Source organism: Tribolium castaneum, chromosome 8 (assembly GCF_031307605.1).
Source record: "Tribolium castaneum strain GA2 chromosome 8, icTriCast1.1, whole genome shotgun sequence".
In the NCBI taxonomy this organism is placed as follows: domain Eukaryota; kingdom Metazoa; phylum Arthropoda; class Insecta; order Coleoptera; family Tenebrionidae; genus Tribolium; species Tribolium castaneum.
In genome coordinates, this window is record NC_087401.1 from 13,254,180 (window position 1) to 13,272,870 (window position 18,691).

Here is an 18,691-nt window from a genome sequence, read left to right on the forward strand (position 1 = left end):
GTCATTGTTTGTAAACCGGCCATTGTTTGGTTAAAACAACAAAGTTATAAATTTTAAGACATTTGTTTCGATTGTATAATAATTTTAAATCCAAAATAAACTGTTACTTAATATTTGCTAAGCTTGGTTGAAAAAAACACGCTTGCCAACTATCATTTTCCCGGTACTTGTGTTGTTAAATTTTTAATACTTTAAATATTGACATAAACCAATGATAAGGTGCGACAATAGCAAGAACAAGATTCATTTCGTGGAAGATTATTGCAAAAAATTATTACATAACGCAAAGCTCGAAAGCTCCCTACTTTACCTTCAAAGCTCTTCGTTTGCCCACCGCGGGATGTCGCGCCGCTCGCCCGCCTTTCCATGGTACTCGCCCAATTTCAAAGGCTGGTATGTGTCATATTATATTGATTTTTTCCTCAAACAAGTGAAATTTTTCATTAACACGTCCCTTTGAATTGGAAAGCAGCCCCCTTTTGCCCCTTGGTGTTAAATCGACGTGTTAATGAATATTCGTGTTGGCTTTTTGGAAAAATCGCGTCGCCCGTGCCGGCCTTCCATCGTTAGGTAAGAAATGTGCGCTAAAAGTGGGGGCGCCGGTGAATGAAAACCGGACTTTGCCCCCCATTCACCAATTAATCAATTACGGGCCTGGCAGACGCCCAATTATCGCATAATCGGGCGCTGAACCGAACCTAACCTACAAACGTCAATCCCCACCGCGGGAGGCGTCGCGACGCCTAAAAAGGCACTCGGCCTTTTTTCCCAAGGAGGCTGCGGCGCGATTTGTCGACGAAACGTCAGTGGGGTTTTTGCAAGTTTTGACTTTTTTTAAGGGGGCGCACTGCAATTAGCCGGCCTTGTAAGTAATTAAATTGGCGATTTTTCACTTTGAATGCAATTAAAGGCGCTAATTAATCGATTATTGCATCATGTCCTTCGCAAGAACGTGCGGAATGCTTGAATTGTTGTCCTGTTCACGTGTAAAGATAATTATAATCACAGTTCCAGACTCTAATTACAAGTAAACAGTCTTTCTATTAAAAAAATGATAGAGATTTGCGTCCGTTTGACGTATTGTTTAACAGACAAAGTTGCAAATTCCGCGAATTTGCGTCGGTTTTTTTTAAACAATTTGATAAGATATTTTATTTATTGGAGGGAAAGTACTTGGAAGTGAAAACGGAACAAATGGTCATGAATGCTTGCAAGGAAAATGACACACTCAAGTGTATACTTACTTACTGGCTTCTCTATTCTTATTTTACTAAATAAGCGAAACAAATCGATGCGATCGCAATACTTAATTGAAAAAATGTGTACTTAATGATATCGAAAGAAGTTTCACCTTTATTTGCATTAGTTTTGAAAACTTGAACGCAAGTAATGTCGTCGTTTGTTTGATAAATTAATAACAATAAAATATCAAATTAAGTGAAGTGTTAAAACCAGTTAAAACCGTATTGTTTTATTCGTATTTTTAATTTTTGTTTACTTTGTTCTAACATGTAAGTAGTTAAAGTCAAAGAAAATATTCATTGAAAATTTAAACCAGTTTTTTTGTTTTTTGAACATAAAACTTATTAACTTAATTTTTTTAAGAAGAGCATTTGTTTATAATTTTTGTGATGCATACTTTATTTTAATCTAAACTTAAAAAAATATCGAACTAATAAAATTTAGTTAGCCTTGGAAGTGTTGTTTTATCTATTGTTAGCTTTTTGCCGCCGTAACTTGACGAAAAAATAACTCAAAATCAATAATAATTGTTAAAATAATACATTTTACTGCTTAACCGTTCTGAAAATATTTAACTGTATGCATACTTTTTAACGACCCTGTGTATCTTTTTGATACAAAGGCACCTATTTTTTCATGAATTATGGTACAGATGTAAGGTTTTTCCGTAAAATCGGTTCGGGTTTGTAGATTTATTAGAAAATATGTCAGTAGTTTAATTTTTTTTATATAAAATTTATTCGTTTAAATCTTATTAAAAAAAATGTGTAAATTGTTCTTAATAAAAGTCAATAAAATGGACAGAAATTAAATTTGCTTTTAAACAATACATAATTCTTGTTTGAAATTTATTGTACAGGGTGGCCTGATAAAAGTGTTCTTGCGATATCTTAAAAACTAATACTCGTACAGAAATCAGCGTTTGCTATTAAATGCGTTATATTTTCCTGTATGTGTGTGATTTTTTTCAGAATTTTGCCATCTTTCCTTATAATGAAAATTAATTAATAAAAAATATTAAATAAAATAAAATTTGTGTTATTCTGAAACACCGCCCTTTAACTGATTTTTTGAGCAAGAGGTTCTTAATAAAATTGTTGCTAGCACCAAATTTATGCTTATTTTAAGTTTTGATGACATTTTTTACGAATGATTTCCACATTTAAACATAGATGTTTATCAAATTTTTATCTCCACAAAAACTTTTTTTTTGAAATGACAGGAAGGATCAAATTTAATATTTTTAGGAAGAGCATTTTTTCTAAGTTTTGTGGTGCATACTTTATTTTAGTGAAAACTTAAAAAAATTATTGAACTTATAAAATTTTGAAAAATGTAAAATCTTGTTAGCCTTGAAAATGTTGTCTTAATCTTTTGTTAGCTCTTTTCTCTCTGAACTTGATGAAAAAGTAAGAAAAAGTTAATAACAATAAAAATATTTTGCTGTATCTATACTTTTTGGCGACCCTGTATATCATTTTGATATAAAGGCGCCTATTTTTTCATGAATTGTGGTAGTCGTAAGGTTCTTCCATAAAATCGGTGCAAGTTTGTAGATTTATTAGAAAATATTTCAATAGTTTATTTTTTTATGAAAAACTGAATGTTAAAAACTTGTTAAAAATATACATTATGCCAAAAAAGTTTGTATATTGTTTTTAACGAAAATAAATAAAATGGACAGAAATTAGTTTTGCTTTTAGACGACACACAATTTTTATTCGAAATTTATATCATACAGGGTGGGTCAGATAAATGTGTTTTTGCTATATCCTAAAAACTAATAGTTCGACAGAAATTACTTTTTGCTATTAAATACTCCATATTTTTCTACATACGTGTGAATTTTTTCAGATTTTTTTATTCTTTCTTATAATTAAAATTAATTAATTATTCTAAAACAACGATGTTGAACTGACTTTTTTGAGCAAAAGATTCTTAACAAAATTATTGCTCGCACTAAATTTATGCTTATTTGAATTTTAGTCACATTATTAGTTCTTGAGATTTAGCAAAAATATAGTTTTTGGTTTTTAATATTTTTTATGCAACTTAACGCGTTAAGTTTTTATCATAAAAAAAAATGTCTTGAAGTTTTTAAACCGTTACAAATGGTTGGATATCAAATATTATAATTGTATTGTTAATAAATGCAACAAATTGCTCAAATGTCAAGTCTACATAACAATTAATAACGAAGTGTAATAAAAAACCGACACTTTTCGCTGTCTTATCAGTTACGTTAAATATTTGTTTATTATTATTTTCGAGTTTTGCTTTCCACAGTGAAACCGCCTTTTCACTGCATCTAGTAGGCCAGTGCATCGTCAACCGGTTTGAAAAACTTAAAATTCGTAGCTCAAATCGTCGAAAAAAATCGACTTTTACTTATTACGTGAAAATGCATCTTTTGTATGAAGTTTTAATCAAATGAAGCGCATAATAAGAGTGGGAGTGTCGCGCGTATAACACCTCCAAGCGAATTCAATGCGGTTCAGTTCTGGTGCGGTTTGCGTCCGTATCGCAATATCCACATTTTTTCTCGTTGTTTCGGTTTAGTGGGCCATGCACGCGACCGTCATCCGAGTGCAGCGACTCTAACGGAAGACATTGACCTTCTAGAAGATGTTGTGATTCACTCGACCCACTTCCGTAGCCCACTAACCCGCCACTTTTCTCTCTTTAGAATTTAGAGACGAGAAGAAGAAGAGTGTCTTAGTCGTGCTCTTGTCGTTTGCAGAATCACAGCGAAGAAGAAAGAAATGAACTGAAGACGACAGAAACCGCTACTCTCTTCCAAAAAAAGCACAAATTTTTCACCCGACTTCCTGTTAGATGTTGGACGTTGTTTTTTCGAATTTTTATTAAATGGTGTCCGTAAGAAACGAAATGGCCGCCATTCAAAACGGAGTTTGTTCGTCGCACACAGGCGTTGCCGAGTTCTACAACGGCAAAACTGTTTTCATCACAGGCGGCACCGGCTTCATGGGTAAAGTACTGCTCGAAAAGTTGCTCAGGGCGTGTCCAGGAGTGGCCAAAATCTACCTTCTCATCAGGCCCAAGAAGGGCCAAGACGCGCACGAACGCCTAAAACTGCTACTGTGTTCACCGGTAAGACCTATAGGTTTTTTGCACAAAAACGCCCATAACTTTTTCAAAACCCAAAATCGGACCCTGGTCCATAGAAAGTTTTTTGCTTGTCTTTGATCACTTGACACACTAGTGAAGTTTCGGCATACTTTTTTGAATCACCCTGTATATTATTTTTACAGCTGTTTGATCCGATTCGGAAGAGTCGTCCGTCGGATCTGCACAAGGTGTTACCCATCGAAGGCGATATAACACAGCCTGAATTGGCGATAAGTTCAAATGATAGATTAACATTGGCTAGAACCGTCAACATTGTTTTTCATAGCGCAGCAACGATAAAATTCGACGAAAAATTGAAATTATCGGTGACTATTAATATGCTAGGGACGCAAAGATTGGTCGAATTGTGCAAAAGAATGACGAATTTGGAGGCTTTGGTAAGTGATTTTTTTTAATAAATCGGTTATACAGGGTCGCTATTATACCAGGTGTTGCCGTTTGGTATCGCCCCCTTGGTAACTTTTTGTTTTCTGAAAAAAATTGGAAATTTTTGGATTAAAAAAATCACCTAATTCAGCAAAAGATTTGCATATATATTATATATACTATGTTATATATATATTATATACTATATATACTATATATTTTGCTATATATTTTTCTAGAAAATAGTAGGAAATGGTTAAATTAGGCCTGAAGTGTATTATTTTCTATGAATTCAGTACCGTTTTTCAATTAGAAACTCATTAAATTAGAAGTATATCATGCGATTTTTTTTTAAATTTTGATCTAGTTATCCATGACAGTTTCGCCAGCAGTGAAAAACGTAATGGACGTAACTGTCATGGATAACTAGATCAAAATTTTAGAAAATCGCATGGTAATTTACCAAAAATAACAAAATTAAATCCATCATTATAAATACAGATTGAACCAAGAGTAACGCACAAAATTCATAACTTTGTTACTAGTCATTTAAAAAAAATTCTCAAACAGGTCGATTTTATTTTTTTTAATGCTATATTTGACATCATAATGACGTTTATAATGTCATTCGTTTTTGAATTGTGACGTCATTCTTATTTTTTTTTAATCATAACCAACATTTTTGTTTACTGTTTTAGATAGTATACATTTTTATCTTTTTGGTATGTAATAAGAAAAATAAATATAAAAAAATGAAAATGCACACAAAAATAATAAATTAAAAAAAATATTGTCAATTAAATACTTATAGTGGGCTTTATTTCATTGTTTTTTTTTACCTGTTAAGCAGCAATTGTCTTTTATAATCTCTTGTATAATTAAAAACGGACAATGACACCTAAACGTAAAAAAATAACAAAAAATAATCACCTCGTATAAAAAAAGCAAGAACAAAAAGATAAAGGTCTTTGTCTAATACTCTCATTGAGTTTAACAACTTTTTTTATTTTATGTTCTTCTTTTTTGAATTTTTTTTTCTTTTTTTGAATTTCATTTATTTTATTTTATTTGAATTTTTTTTATTTTATTTTTTTGAATTGTTTATTTTGTTTTTTGATTTTTTATAATTGAAAGAAAGATAAAAATGTGTACTATTTGAAACACCAATCAAAAAAAATAAAAATTGACGTCATTATTCAAAAACTCTTGCTGAAGCAATGCAGAAAATTCATTAAATTCAACCGATTTTGAAATGTAGTAGAATGACTTTTTTCTAGAAACATAATTCAACGTTAATACCGCAACATTTGTAAGATTTTTCTAAACAAAGTAAAAACTTGTAAAAATAGGATGTGAGTTCTATGATTAATATTATTATTATTTTGAGAATTTGAGAGTATTTTTCAATAGAAAACTTACTCATTAGAATTATCAAACAAGTGAAAACACTGAAATATATACATTGCTTTAATAATAATGTCATAATAATAATTAAAACAGCGAGAATTAAATAACATGAGATCAAAAGTGTACTCAATTAGAGCAAGCCTTGAAAGTGAAGTGTAACTTTAGCCACGTCTCATACTGTGTAAAAGCAGAATAACAATTTCGACCTCATTTTAATTATTTTTGGGATAATCCGTGGAAATAGTTTTAGAAAAAACTTAGTTACCTATGAAAATAATTTCATTTCACTTACAAATGTCAAAAAACATCGTGACTTAGATCTACAGGGAGTGTCAAAAAAATTGTATTTTTTCTTAAATTAGTAAATAAAAAGTTTCTAATAAATGTTTTCGTTGTAATCGTCGATTTTTTTATCTAAAACGGTCGATTTGTAGAATTGCTTACTATTATTTTGACACAAAAAAGAATCTATTTTCCCATTAAAAAAATTGTCTTGTATTTCAAAAACATAATAGCAACCCTGTATAATCAAATTTTTATTAAAATTCAACAACTTAATTATTTACTATGCGATAAAATGCAATGTCACGTGGCAAATTAGTTTTTTTTTTCGTGTAAATGCTTGTTTTGTACGTAATTTATTTAATTTTTTGTTGTAAATCATGTTTTCATCAACCGTATTATTTATTATTCATTGTAGTGTTTTTCACTGTCATTAATTCAAGATAAAGAACAAACATAAAATACCATTTTGTGTCGTTGCTCCCCTGTGACAATATGACACGCATTATATGTAAAAGTACGATTCAAGGTTAACATTTTCGTGGTTGTTTTTCATTGAATTTAAACTTATTTTGTTTTTTGCATTCACTTTCTAGAAGTGACACACAAAACGAGTAAAAAAAGTTCTTATTTTATTGTCTGTGTCTCTTTATTTAAGTTGTAATAAATTTGTAATCTTTAATATTTGTTGTGAATCATGTGATTCTGCTAACAGTATTTTCTAGACTGACCTTGTATTTGTGCAAAATGTCAGAAAATATTCGTCATTTGTTAATTTAATTTTAAATTCTTCTGTTATTCAATCTTGTTTTTTGTATTTGTTGTTGCATAATGAACTGTTAAATTACTCATCCCGCGGCTCAAAATACTCACAATAACAAAACACCATCAATTTTGCGCAAACACGTATCGGAACAATTGCCAATTAAAACGTTTTTTTTTTTTTTAATTTAAAGTTGAGCACTATTTATTTCACCCAAAGGCTACGGTTTTTTGATGTTTCGTCATTTGTTAATTTATTTAATTTCTGTCTTCATTTGTTTTTTTTTGTTAGTTGCATAATCAAGTGTTAAATTACTCATCCTGTGACTAAAAACATACAATCCGGTCTTAACTAGAATCAGAAAACATCATTATACAGAAACGAATCGACAATACCTAGCATTTGTCATTTGTTTAATAGGTGCACGTGTCCACCGCCTACTGCAATTGCGACCGTAGCGAAGTAAAAGAGACCATTTACCCGCCACCTATGGGTCCCGATCAAGTCACCTCATTGGTGGATTGTTTAGATGAAAGCCTTCTCGATTCGTTAACGTCACGTCTTGTGGGAAATCGGCCCAATACTTATACGTTTACGAAAGCATTGGCCGAATGCTGGTTAAAAGAAAACAAAGGCGATTTACCATTGGTTATCGTACGACCAAGTATAGTCTTGTGCAGTTTTGGTGGACCTTTAAAAGGCTGGGTTGATAATTGGAACGGTCCAACGGGTATTATCGCGGCGGCTGGGAAAGGACTCTTCCGGACGATGTTATGCGATCCGGAAAAAATCGCCGATCTAGTGCCCGTTGACATGGTCATTAATTTAATGCTGGTGGCGGCGTGGCGAATCGGAACGACCAAAACCAAAGACATGCCCATTTATAATTGTAGCACAGGTGAGATATTTTTTTTTGCATAGTGTGTTAAAATGATTTTCATCATCATTTTCATACACCTTGTACATAACTTCATCTAAAATTGTGGTGCTTTTGAACAATTTTAATGCATTTTAAGTCACCCTGCATATATTTTGTAGGTCAAAGTGAGAATTTTTTGCGTACAAAGTGTGTTAAACTAATTTTCATCATTATTTTAATACACCTTGTACTTCACTTCACCTAAAATTGTGGTGCTTTTGAACAATTTTAGTGCATTTTTAAGTCACCCTGCATATATTTTGTAAGTCATAGTGAGATTTTTTTGCATACAAAGTGTGTTAAAATGATTTTCATCATCATTTTAATACACCTTGTACTTCACTTCACATAAAATTGTGGTGCTTTTGAACAATTTTAGTGCATTTTTAAGTCACCCTGCATATATTTTGTAGGTCAAAGTTAGAATTTTTTCCATACCAAGTGTGTTAAAATGATTTTCATCATCATTTTAATACACCTTGTACTTCACTTCACTTAAAATTGTGGTGCTTTTGAACAATTTTAGTGCATTTTTGAGTCACCCTGTATATATTTTGTAGGTCAAAGTAATTTTTTTTTGCATACAAAATGTGTTTAAAATAATTGTCATCATCATTTTAATACACCTTGTACTTCAGTTCACTTAAAATTGTGGTGCTTTTGAATAATTTTAGTGCATTTTTAAGTCACTCTGCATATATTTTGTAGGTCAAAGTGAGATTTTTTTGCATACAAAGTGTGTTTAAAATAATTGTCATCATCATTTTAATACACCTTGTACTTCACTTCACTTAAAATTGTGGTGCTTTTGAATAATTTTAGTGCATTTTTAAGTCACCCTGCATATATTTTGTAGGTCAAAGTGAGAATTTTTTTGCATACAAAGTGTGTTAAAATGATTTTTATCATCATTTTAATACACCTTGTACTTCACTTCACATAAAATTGTGGTGCTTTTGAACAATTTTAGTGCATTTTTAAGTCACCCTGTATATATTTTGTAGGTCTAAGTGAGAATTTTTTTGCATACAAAGTGTGTTAACATGATTTTCATCATCATTTTAATACACCTTGTACTTCACTTCACCTAAAATTGTGGAGCTTTTGAACAATTTTAGTGCATTTTTAACTCACCCTGCATATATTTTGTAAGTCAAAGTGAGAATTTTTTTGCATACAAAGTGTGTTAAAATGATTTTTATCATCATTTTAATACACCTTGTACTTCACTTCACATAAAATTGTGGTGCTTTTGAACAATTTTAGTGCATTTTTAAGTCACCCTGTATATATTTTGTAGGTCTAAGTGAGAATTTTTTTGCATACAAAGTGTGTTAACATGATTTTCATCATCATTTTAATACACCTTGTACTTCACTTCACCTAAAATTGTGGAGCTTTTGAACAATTTTAGTGCATTTTTAACTCACCCTGCATATATTTTGTAAGTCAAAGTGAGAATTTTTTTGCATACAAAGTGTGTTAAAATGATTTTCATCTAGTCAACTTACAATTTGAGAATTTTACAACTGATGTTATTGGCATTATCTATTGCCACTTAAGCAGAGCGGCACAATTTTTTCACATTAAACTGATTTCAAAGCTAACTAGATGCAAATAAGTCACCCTGTATGTATTTTTAGGTCAAAGGAGGCCAATAACGTGGAAACATTTTGTCGGTTTGTGCTTCAAATACATGAGGAAACACCCATTTTCGGATGTCACGTGGTATCCGGATGGGACGGTGACGGCGTCCCGAACTTTGAATATAATTAATAAGTATTTGTTGCATTGGTTACCGGCGTATATTATGGATGGGTTGGTTTGGATGGCTGGGGGGAAGCCCATGTAAGTAAAAAAATATTGCTCACAATTAATAGTGTTTTGAGTGTTAAAATACTTTTTTGATTTCGAGCACTCCGGCTACGCGGTCGTGCTCCAAAAGTCGCGCGTGTTTTAAAACCGCAATATACTTTAATATACTATTAAAACGTTACTCTGGCGTGTTATTTTTTTTAGTTTGGAAAATCTTATCAAGATATATTTTTTACAGAATGGTTCGTATCCAGGATAAGCTGTGCAAGGCGGCCACGTGCCTGGAGTACTTCACGATGAACGAGTGGCATTTCGACGACGAGAACGTGCGCATTTTGAGCCAACAGTTGAACGAGAAAGATCGCGAAGAGTTTTGTTTTGACGTGGCAAAGATCGATTGGGAACAGTACGTGGAGGACTATGTTCTCGGCATCCGACGTTTCATTTTCAAGGAGGAGTCATCATCAATACCACACGCGCGCCGCCAAGTGTCGCGTCTCTATTGGTTGTACAGATGTTTGCAGGTGGCGTCGGTGATGTGCATGTGGCATTTTCTAACGTTACGTTACGCCCCCTTGCGGCAGTTGTGGGGCAACGCCCTCAGACTGCTCATTCACTTAGCCCGAATGCTGCCATTTGTATAGATAATAATTAGGTAGGGCGTCGCGACGCTTTTCCTCTTCGCCAATTGGTCCCACTTTCCCCTATTTTATCGTGTGTCGTGAGTGTATTGTAGATAATTGTATGTTACGTCATAAGTGGGTGAAGGGGAAAAGCATCGATTGATTGATTGATTGATTCGTTTGTGGTTTTTTGCTTTTGAAGCTCATTCCAGCTGTGTAAGTGAAACCGTTCTTAGGGAATTTTCATTTTTCACCAGGGGAATGTTACTATTCCTGGTTTTAAGCGAAAATGTTGCGTCGTTTATTTATTTGTTATTTTTACCATTGTACTAGTCTTATAGCAAACTAAAGGGATCGCTTAGTTGATAAATAAAATTATTTATTATTTATATTTGTCGTTCTTGAATAACAGGTTAAAGTTTTGCCAACTTAAAAAACTTAAAGATTATTTAGATATATCTAGTGAGTGTAGGGCGAAATTGTACGACTTTTGACCATCATTTGCTTGTTTTCCACTGAAATTGTTTCTACATGATGTAATTGTTAATTTTTATTATGAAATAAAACAAATCTCTGTTTAAGCGAATTGAATTAAAATAATAGACTTGTTTACTGGGTGCCTCATTTATTTCAAACTACGGAGATCTAAAGGCTAGGATGCGAAACAACGTACAAAGAAAACGTTTTTTATATGACGTCTCCTAACTCATAGTCTTCCGTATTCAAAACTAGAGATAACGATATTAAATTAGAAAAATAAAATTACCAACATGTTTGCTGTTATTGAACTCAAATCTATCAGATTTCCAATTTTGCAGGGTGGTGTTAATCGTCGTTTTCAAATAAATGGTGTTAAACCTGATGGCGCAAAAATCCCTAATTTAATGCAAAGGCGCCTAATTTTTTAAAATCAATGACATTGTGCCAGGGTTAGTCAAGCGGCATAGGAGAAACGGTTTATTAAATCATACTACCAACATACGGCGCCACGTGCGTTATCTATGCAGATTTCTGTAAATTTGGGGTACGTGACACGGTCGTTAATAGAAACAACTTATGCCATCTTTTGGTAGTGTGATTTCAAATTAAATCCACGAATTTATCCAAAAATCCAAAATATTAAGCAACCTTTGGCGCGCAATGTCACACTACATTCAACAGTGTGAAAAAGTTTTTTCAATTTTAAATGTTTCAATTTCAAATTTGAATTATTCTGCTACGTGTTGTGTTCGTGGTTTTCTCTTTTTATTCTTATTTGAATTCGTTTGTTGGTGTTATCTACTCCTAAAGTAATCTCAAAAACATTTAAGTTTTGAACTTTTGAAGGCTAAAATTTGGTAAGTCGGGATTTTTTTGCCACCAAAAATACTATGTAATACATATCTCCAGCTCTGGTGTGGACCTATTATACACTTAAAAGACTACCTACAACGTTTATTAAACAACTTCTGGCTGGGTGGAACACATGATTCTGGAAACAGTGCATCTCTTTACTTGTGAGAGCTATCCAGAAACATATCGACTTTGGCACCAAAAATAACTTCGAGAATTCAAACCAAATTGCATTTTTTGAGTGGACATCTATGATGGACACCGTTTAAGACTTCTACCTTGCATATAGTGTTTTTTATTTAATACACGTGTTCATTCATCCATTTGTACAAAATCCACAAAAACGTATCTTAAACTCCCTCCTTTTTACCGTTAAGTTTCAAGACTGGTGAATCCACCAAAGAGGAGTCCTTACATTAAAATCAGAAATACCTCTTACTCATAATAAGTTCATATAAGTAAATTTGTTGTAAAGTCATCAACGTGAGTCTACAACCAACACGAAAACATACAAGAAATGTTTGCACAAACTATTAAAAGCACTATTTTTCTGTGAAAATTGAATTGGGCACATGTCTAAAACTCCAATGGTACCTTATTACAGTCCGTATATACTTATTTAGTTCTTTAATTTTTTTCCAAGTTTCAAAATAATGTTAAATAACCGGTTTTTGAGGGTGAGGAAGTCGCCAAATTAATATGTGGAAGCCAAACACGACATTTATTTCTTATAATTGATGTTTTCATAATTTGTGAAATGTTAATTCATTAATAAATTATTTTCATTCATTGTATTTATTTTTTCTTTATATTTATAATACTAACAAAATTTTGCAATTAAACACATTTAACCGATTTTCAATAAAATCGGTTATGTGTGTTTAAATTGTAAAAAAATAAAAAAAATAAATTGTATAAATAATAAAATATTTAAATTTGCCGCCAATTTTAGTTCCTCATACTACCAAGATATGGCGCTATTATCGAAATTTTGACGACCAGTGAATTACGTGTTACTTGATTTTCTATAACTACTATATTCTATGCATTGTGCCAAACCCAAACAGAAATAGAATTTGTTCTTGAACGTACTTGAATTACAACAAACGCAATTACCGACGATGGGAAAAGGCCCCAAAGGCGGAAAAGGAGCCCCACCAAGTGGCCAAACTGACGTAAGCCATTATTGTACTCAGTACCCAAATAATTGTAATTTTAGCAAAAAAAGGGGACCCAGACCACGAAAGCCGGTGACCAAAAGACCGCAAGTAAAGAAAGCACCCAAAAAGGGGGCAAGAAAGGTAAAAAGAAAAAAAATCACCAGACAAATGGCAAAATTAAATAATTTCAGGTGGCAAGAAATGAACCTTCGTTTTGACGATTTTTAATGTATTCGTATTTTCACATGTAATAAATAAATAATAAAGATTGTTAATCGTTATTTAATTATTCAAAAAAATTAATGAACCCCGTTTTGACATTTGACATTTCGCCTGTCATTTCGTGCAAACGTCAGCTTCAGGTGCCCCTTTCCGGGCATTTTCTCGCATTTTAGGTGCTTTAAACCGATGCGTGTGGCTTGAGTCGCCCCCATGATGGGTCTAAACCATGTTGGAACGAAATTGTGAAACCTAACCTCACTTTCGGTCGCCCCCTTAAAATGCCTCTACCGCAGAATCTGAACGTGGTTTTGGGCGCCGGTGTGTTTGGGATCGTGTGTGCGGCCACACTGTACGTGGTCGAGCGGTTTAAGCAGGACCGGCGGCGGCATGCCATGGCCAAAGACCTCGCCCGTTTGGACACTGAACTCTCAGTCCTTCGTCGCGAGTTAGACACCCTTTTGGCGACGCAACGACAAAAGTATTTCTACAATTTAACGACTAACAGTCAGAGTGAGTTTTCGGGTGTGTTTATTAGGGGGCTGAAACGGGCCAAAAAGACCAAGAAGTCGGAGAGTTTCGCCTCGTCGGAGGATTACTCGTCGGCGGTGGACGCGGACAGCTCCGATTTGGAGTTCTACGACCTGAGTGACGACGAGGGGGGCGCTAGCGCGACGGAGGAGACGGTAAGGGCAGGGGGCTCACAGTGGGACAGTGGCATGGAGCCCTCGGACATTACTTGTAATTATGTAATTATTGTATTAAGCTGAAGTTTTATAGCAAAATCAATTTTTTCTCGTACCAAAGAGAATTTGATTCAGTGCAAAAAATATGTTTTTCTACGACCTTTGACCTTCTGTAACAAGTTGTAGGGTAAAGTACACAGTTAGTGGACAGTTATGCAAAAATCTCAAGTGGAAAAATTATTACCATTTTCAGAATAAAGATACAGTAATTGTATGATTCCCAACTTGAAGAAAGTGCCAATTTATTGTACGATATTACAAACTGCATTTAGTTTTTTTCATCAGCATTTTTATTCATTAAGTGCAAAAAACTATAGTTATTGGATAGGGATTTTCATGGCCAAAATTGTTTTAGTAAAATCAAAGTTATTTCTTTTTTAATTTTTAACATAATTTTAAATGTATTCTAATGCTTAATTACTATCTCTATAGTCATTTTGTTCTTCATTAATTTTTTCCTTATAGTGTTCGGGTTCTTTATCAGTTTTTTCTCGTCTTCTTCGTAAGTTACAGTTTTGTTACTTTCTGCTTCTATTTCTTCCTTTTTTTATTTTTATTTGCGCCTTTTCCTTGGTTATCGAGAGCTTTACAATTTTTAAATATTTGAAATTATATCTGAATAAGAAATCTCAAAATCTTTGTTTTTATTTTATTGTTTCAAATTTAAAGGTAACCTCAAATTTTTAAACTTTTCTTTGCAGAGCTTCAAGTATTTGTAACCTATGTACAGGGTGTTTCAAGTTTTAGTGCCAGTCAAAAAAATAAATACTTCTACTTGTTCAAAAGAAAAAAAATATATCACAAACGATGGAGTTTCTAATAGGCTTCAGTTTGATATTTTAACGTTATTACAAATGAAATAAAGGATCTAAATATCAATTCATATAAAAAAACAATAAAAAACATTTTTAATTATAATTACTTTTATAATTACACTCATATATACAGTGATTGTTTTTTGTAAAATATTTGAAAAAACATTATTATTATTATTATATTATTATAATATTATTATATAAAAAAATACTTTTGGAAGTGACTATACATTAAAATATATATAATACTAATTCATCCTGTATAAACGATTATGTTTTCAATAAAGATTATTATTATTATTAAAATTTCACGATGTGAACGTGAAGTGCAAAAAACTACAGTAAAAAAGTTTTATTTTCAAATTATTGCAATCGTTTTTTTATAATAAAATACCTCATATTTTTAAGAGAAAATTCCTAAATTGAAAAAACAGAGCTCCTGTCTGCTTGATTTATAATTTTTCTAAATCAAATATCCCATTTTTTATTTAAATAAATATAAGAGAATTTAATTCAGTATTTATTTATACTAACATTCTTATACTCATGTTTAATAAATTTTGACTTTTGAAATTGGGAAAATATGGAAAATTAAAGTTTTTCCAACCTGATTTTTGATTATGATTTATGGGAAGTATTATAACAAAATTTTGAATAAGAAATTTTTTTTCTACGTATGAAAACAATTATGGTGTAGTAAATTAAAAAAAAATCAAAATAACTTGAAAAATATCAATGCAAAATTAAATATTCCTTCGTCTAGTAAAGAAAAGAATGAAAAGAAGAAAGTAAAGAATTTTTCTTCAAGTATACTTCAAATGTTACCTTCAAAATTTAATATTTGTTAACTTTTTTTTAATTGTCAAGAGGCCACAGACAGGTTCTAAGCCTTCTTTTTCAAATGCTTAAATATAATATTTAAAAATATTTAAAAATAAAAATAACCGGTTTTTCAAGAGAAGGTGGAAAACTTCCTTAAAATAGCTTAAGTAATACAAAAACTTTTTGTATTACTGTAAAAAAAATTGGGGATTATAGTAGTGTACAAATTTCTGATAAATATTATAATTAGAACTCAACAGTGCTTCTAATTTAGGCTTTCTATGGAACAGCCTCTTCTTCTTCAATAATTGTCATTATTTATAAAAAAAAGCACCTAACAGCCGAATCCGATTAATGAAAAATAAACTGCAAACATTCGGGTGATTTTGAGCGATTTTTGTATTTTTTTTGTGAATTTCTTTCACATTTTTTTTGCACAAAATATCATTTAAGCATCGTTTGCTTTCGAACGATAGTTTGGTTGATTAATGTTTTCATATTTTTAATTTTATTAATATTTTCAATTAATTGATAATAATTATTATAAGGAATTGTAGAAAAAAATCGCGTGCATACAGACACAGAAAAAAATACACATATAAAAGAGAGAAAAATACAATCTTTTACTAAATGACTTCTAGATATTGGGGTAAATTTTTTAACTAATAGAAAAAAAATCTAATATAGGTTCTAATATTTTTTTACAAAATTTGCGTTTTGATAAATTTTCCGTTATCGAATTTTGAAAACAAAAATACTTTTTTGATCAGCAAGAAATGGAGATTCGTCGCTTTACCTTAGTTTTCCAAAATATTTTTTATTTAAAAAATTTTTATTTTTTTTTTCCAAAAATAAGTCAAAAAATAAAAAAGTGTTACGTTATCGCAAATTTAATTACGATTCTATAATCAAAACTTTTTTTCGTTTCCGAAAAAAATGAATGGATAAAAAGATAATTGAAAAATAAAATGCGCGCCATCTGACGGCTTAGAAACACACTAAAACGTGTTTTCCTTTAACCTTGAACCTTTTTTTAAACTGACTTTGATAGTAAATAAAGCACTTTGTATTTTTTTTTGATTTTGCAAAAATTATCAAACACTAATACTTTATACTGAGTATTTAAAAACTTGACGCCCTATTTTTTTTTCGACTTCAGCGCCATCTGTAATTAAATGCGTGATTAACTGATCACGTGATCGAATTGAAGCAATTTCATTGGTTCATTGGCGTTGTTAACTTTAACAACGAATTAAATTTTAACAAAGCTTTCTATAAACCGGCCATTAGTGGTAAAATTGTTAAAAAAATGTTAAATGAATTATTAAAAACTGTGTGTCTCAATCAATTCGCCCTTAATTTTTCCAGGATTTGGTCAAAATTGACGCAATCCTGGAGACAGGTGGTGTAAGCGAGCTGGAGGAGTGCCTCCAGCAGCTGCAAACCCTGTGTCTGGAAGCCCCCGAGAACCCCGAACTGCTGTGGCGACTAGGCAAAGCCCACTACCGCCTATTTGAGAAGACTGACGAGAAGCAGCACCTAGATAAGGGCATTGAGGCGTGCAGTGGGGCCCTGGGGCTGCGCCCCGAGCTCGCCAACGTGCACAAATGGCTGGCGGTGCTGTTGGGCTCCCGCACAAAATTCCAGCCGCTCAAGGAGAAAATCCTCGACGGCTTGAAGGTGAAGGAGCATGTGGAGGCAGCACTGCGCCTGAGCCCCCTTGACCCGGTGCTGCACCACATGCTGGGGCGGTTCTGCTACGACATGGCCGAGCTGAAGTGGTACGAGCGCAAGGTGGCGGCGGCGCTGGCGGCGGAGCTGCCCCCGGCCACCTACGAGGAGGCGCTGGGGCACTTCGAGCAGGCGCAGAGGCTTAATGAGAGCGAGTGGAAGAAGAATTTGCTGTTTGTCGCCAAGTGTAAACTTAATTTGGGGCTGGTGGAGGAGGGGGTTAGGGTTTTGCGAGCTGTGAAGACTGATAATGGGGCCGATGATGAGGATGATCGGGAGGTCAAAGAGTTGCTTAAAAAACATAGCCGATAATTTTAGGGATTTTTAACTTGTCTAGTTGGTTTTGTTGTGAGATTTTAACGGGGGGTTTTATGTTTTTTACTACGTTTTTAGCATTCCGAGTACATGTCGCAATGGTTTTGTCAAGTATTGTCTATTTTTGTAGTAACTATGTTGTTAGGTGTACAAATACCGTTGAATAAAATGCAGTTGAGGGAATTTTGGGTTTGCATTATTTAAAGCCCACACCTGGTTATAAATAGCGAAAATAAATGAGAAAAACTTACAGTTTCTGGTCGAAAAGGACGCACAACACAAAACACTACTTTTGGCCGGGATTAAAATTTTCCACTATATCTTAATTTTTTGCAAAAAACTTTAAAAGTTTAGATCTCGTTAAAAAATGGTTTTATACGCAAAATGAGCCGCTAAATTCAATGGAACAAACCGCATTGCTCTATGACTTTTAGTTTTCAAGTTATGAATTTTTTGAAAAATAGTTTGGTGCATCCACCATTTTTCAAATTAAAATAAAATAAATTACGGCAATACTATTCGAAAAAGTGGTAGTATTTTTATCCATGCCTATGCAAAATGATCCGGGGAATCGATTGGCATCGAGAAAATTGCCAAATTTCCAATAATTTTTTAGTTATGAATTTTTTTTAAATTTTACCAATTTTTGCTTTTATCTGCAATTTGCTCGAAAACTATTAGTCAGAGAACAATAACCTTTTTTGAAAAAAATAGATAATGGAAAGAGCTTTCCAACGATAATTTACTTCATGGGGCTATTTCTAATAGTTCCGGAGCTATTGCTCGAGAAATGTTCCGGGTACCCAAAATCGACAAAAACTGCGACGAAAGTTGAAAAAATCAAACATCAAAAAATCGAACATTTGGATTTCTTGTGGACTTTTAACAACTTTTGTGGGTTGTTAAGACATAAAGAAGTTCATAAAAATTTGCTGAAGTGAGTATAAAAAAAAAAAATTTTTTCATCACTTTGAAGGTACAAGT

At 32.6% G+C, this 18,691-nt stretch overlaps 2 protein-coding genes across 6 annotated transcripts; both read left to right on the top strand.

Annotated features, from left to right (window-relative positions):
- Positions 1-257: 257 nt before the first annotated feature.
- On the top strand, positions 258-11,179 carry LOC662226 (putative fatty acyl-CoA reductase CG5065). 5 transcript variants are annotated; one of them, XM_008196612.3, is made up of 6 exons: positions 258-393; positions 3,983-4,353; positions 4,515-4,769; positions 7,631-8,108; positions 9,773-9,977; positions 10,183-11,179. In XM_008196612.3, exons 2-6 carry the CDS (start codon positions 4,111-4,113, stop codon positions 10,586-10,588), a joined length of 1,587 nt encoding a protein of 528 aa, XP_008194834.1. In that variant the 5' UTR covers positions 258-393; positions 3,983-4,110; the 3' UTR covers positions 10,589-11,179. The 5 variants fall into 5 exon arrangements, with proteins under 5 accessions (XP_008194834.1, XP_973431.2, XP_008194832.1 ...); XM_968338.5 differs by lacking the exon at positions 258-393 and adding an exon at positions 400-570 and having other exon boundaries at positions 3,929-4,353; XM_008196610.3 differs by lacking the exon at positions 258-393 and adding an exon at positions 400-570.
- A 1,760-nt stretch (positions 11,180-12,939) lies between these two features.
- LOC662158 (regulator of microtubule dynamics protein 2) lies at positions 12,940-17,890 on the top strand. Its single transcript, XM_968275.5, has 5 exons — positions 12,940-13,074; positions 13,119-13,200; positions 13,251-13,759; positions 13,817-13,964; positions 17,030-17,890. Exons 3-5 carry the CDS (start codon positions 13,560-13,562, stop codon positions 17,702-17,704), a joined length of 1,023 nt encoding a protein of 340 aa, XP_973368.1. The 5' UTR covers positions 12,940-13,074; positions 13,119-13,200; positions 13,251-13,559; the 3' UTR covers positions 17,705-17,890.
- The last annotated feature ends 801 nt before the right edge of the window (positions 17,891-18,691 follow it).

Bases quoted from the DNA above. Each gene is read 5' to 3' on its own strand.
- LOC662226 (XM_008196612.3), top strand. From the start codon at position 4,111: ATGGTGTCCGTAAGAAACGAAATGGCCGCCATTCAAAACGGAGTTTGT. The intron at 4,354-4,514 runs GTAAGACCTATA...TTATTTTTACAG, and splicing joins AACTGCTACTGTGTTCACCG to CTGTTTGATCCGATTCGGAA. The intron at 9,978-10,182 runs GTAAGTAAAAAA...TATTTTTTACAG, and splicing joins ATGGCTGGGGGGAAGCCCAT to AATGGTTCGTATCCAGGATA.
- LOC662158 (XM_968275.5), top strand. From the start codon at position 13,560: ATGCCTCTACCGCAGAATCTGAACGTGGTTTTGGGCGCCGGTGTGTTT. The intron at 13,760-13,816 runs GTATTTCTACAA...TGTGTTTATTAG, and splicing joins TTGGCGACGCAACGACAAAA to GGGGCTGAAACGGGCCAAAA. The intron at 13,965-17,029 runs GTAAGGGCAGGG...TAATTTTTCCAG, and splicing joins CTAGCGCGACGGAGGAGACG to GATTTGGTCAAAATTGACGC.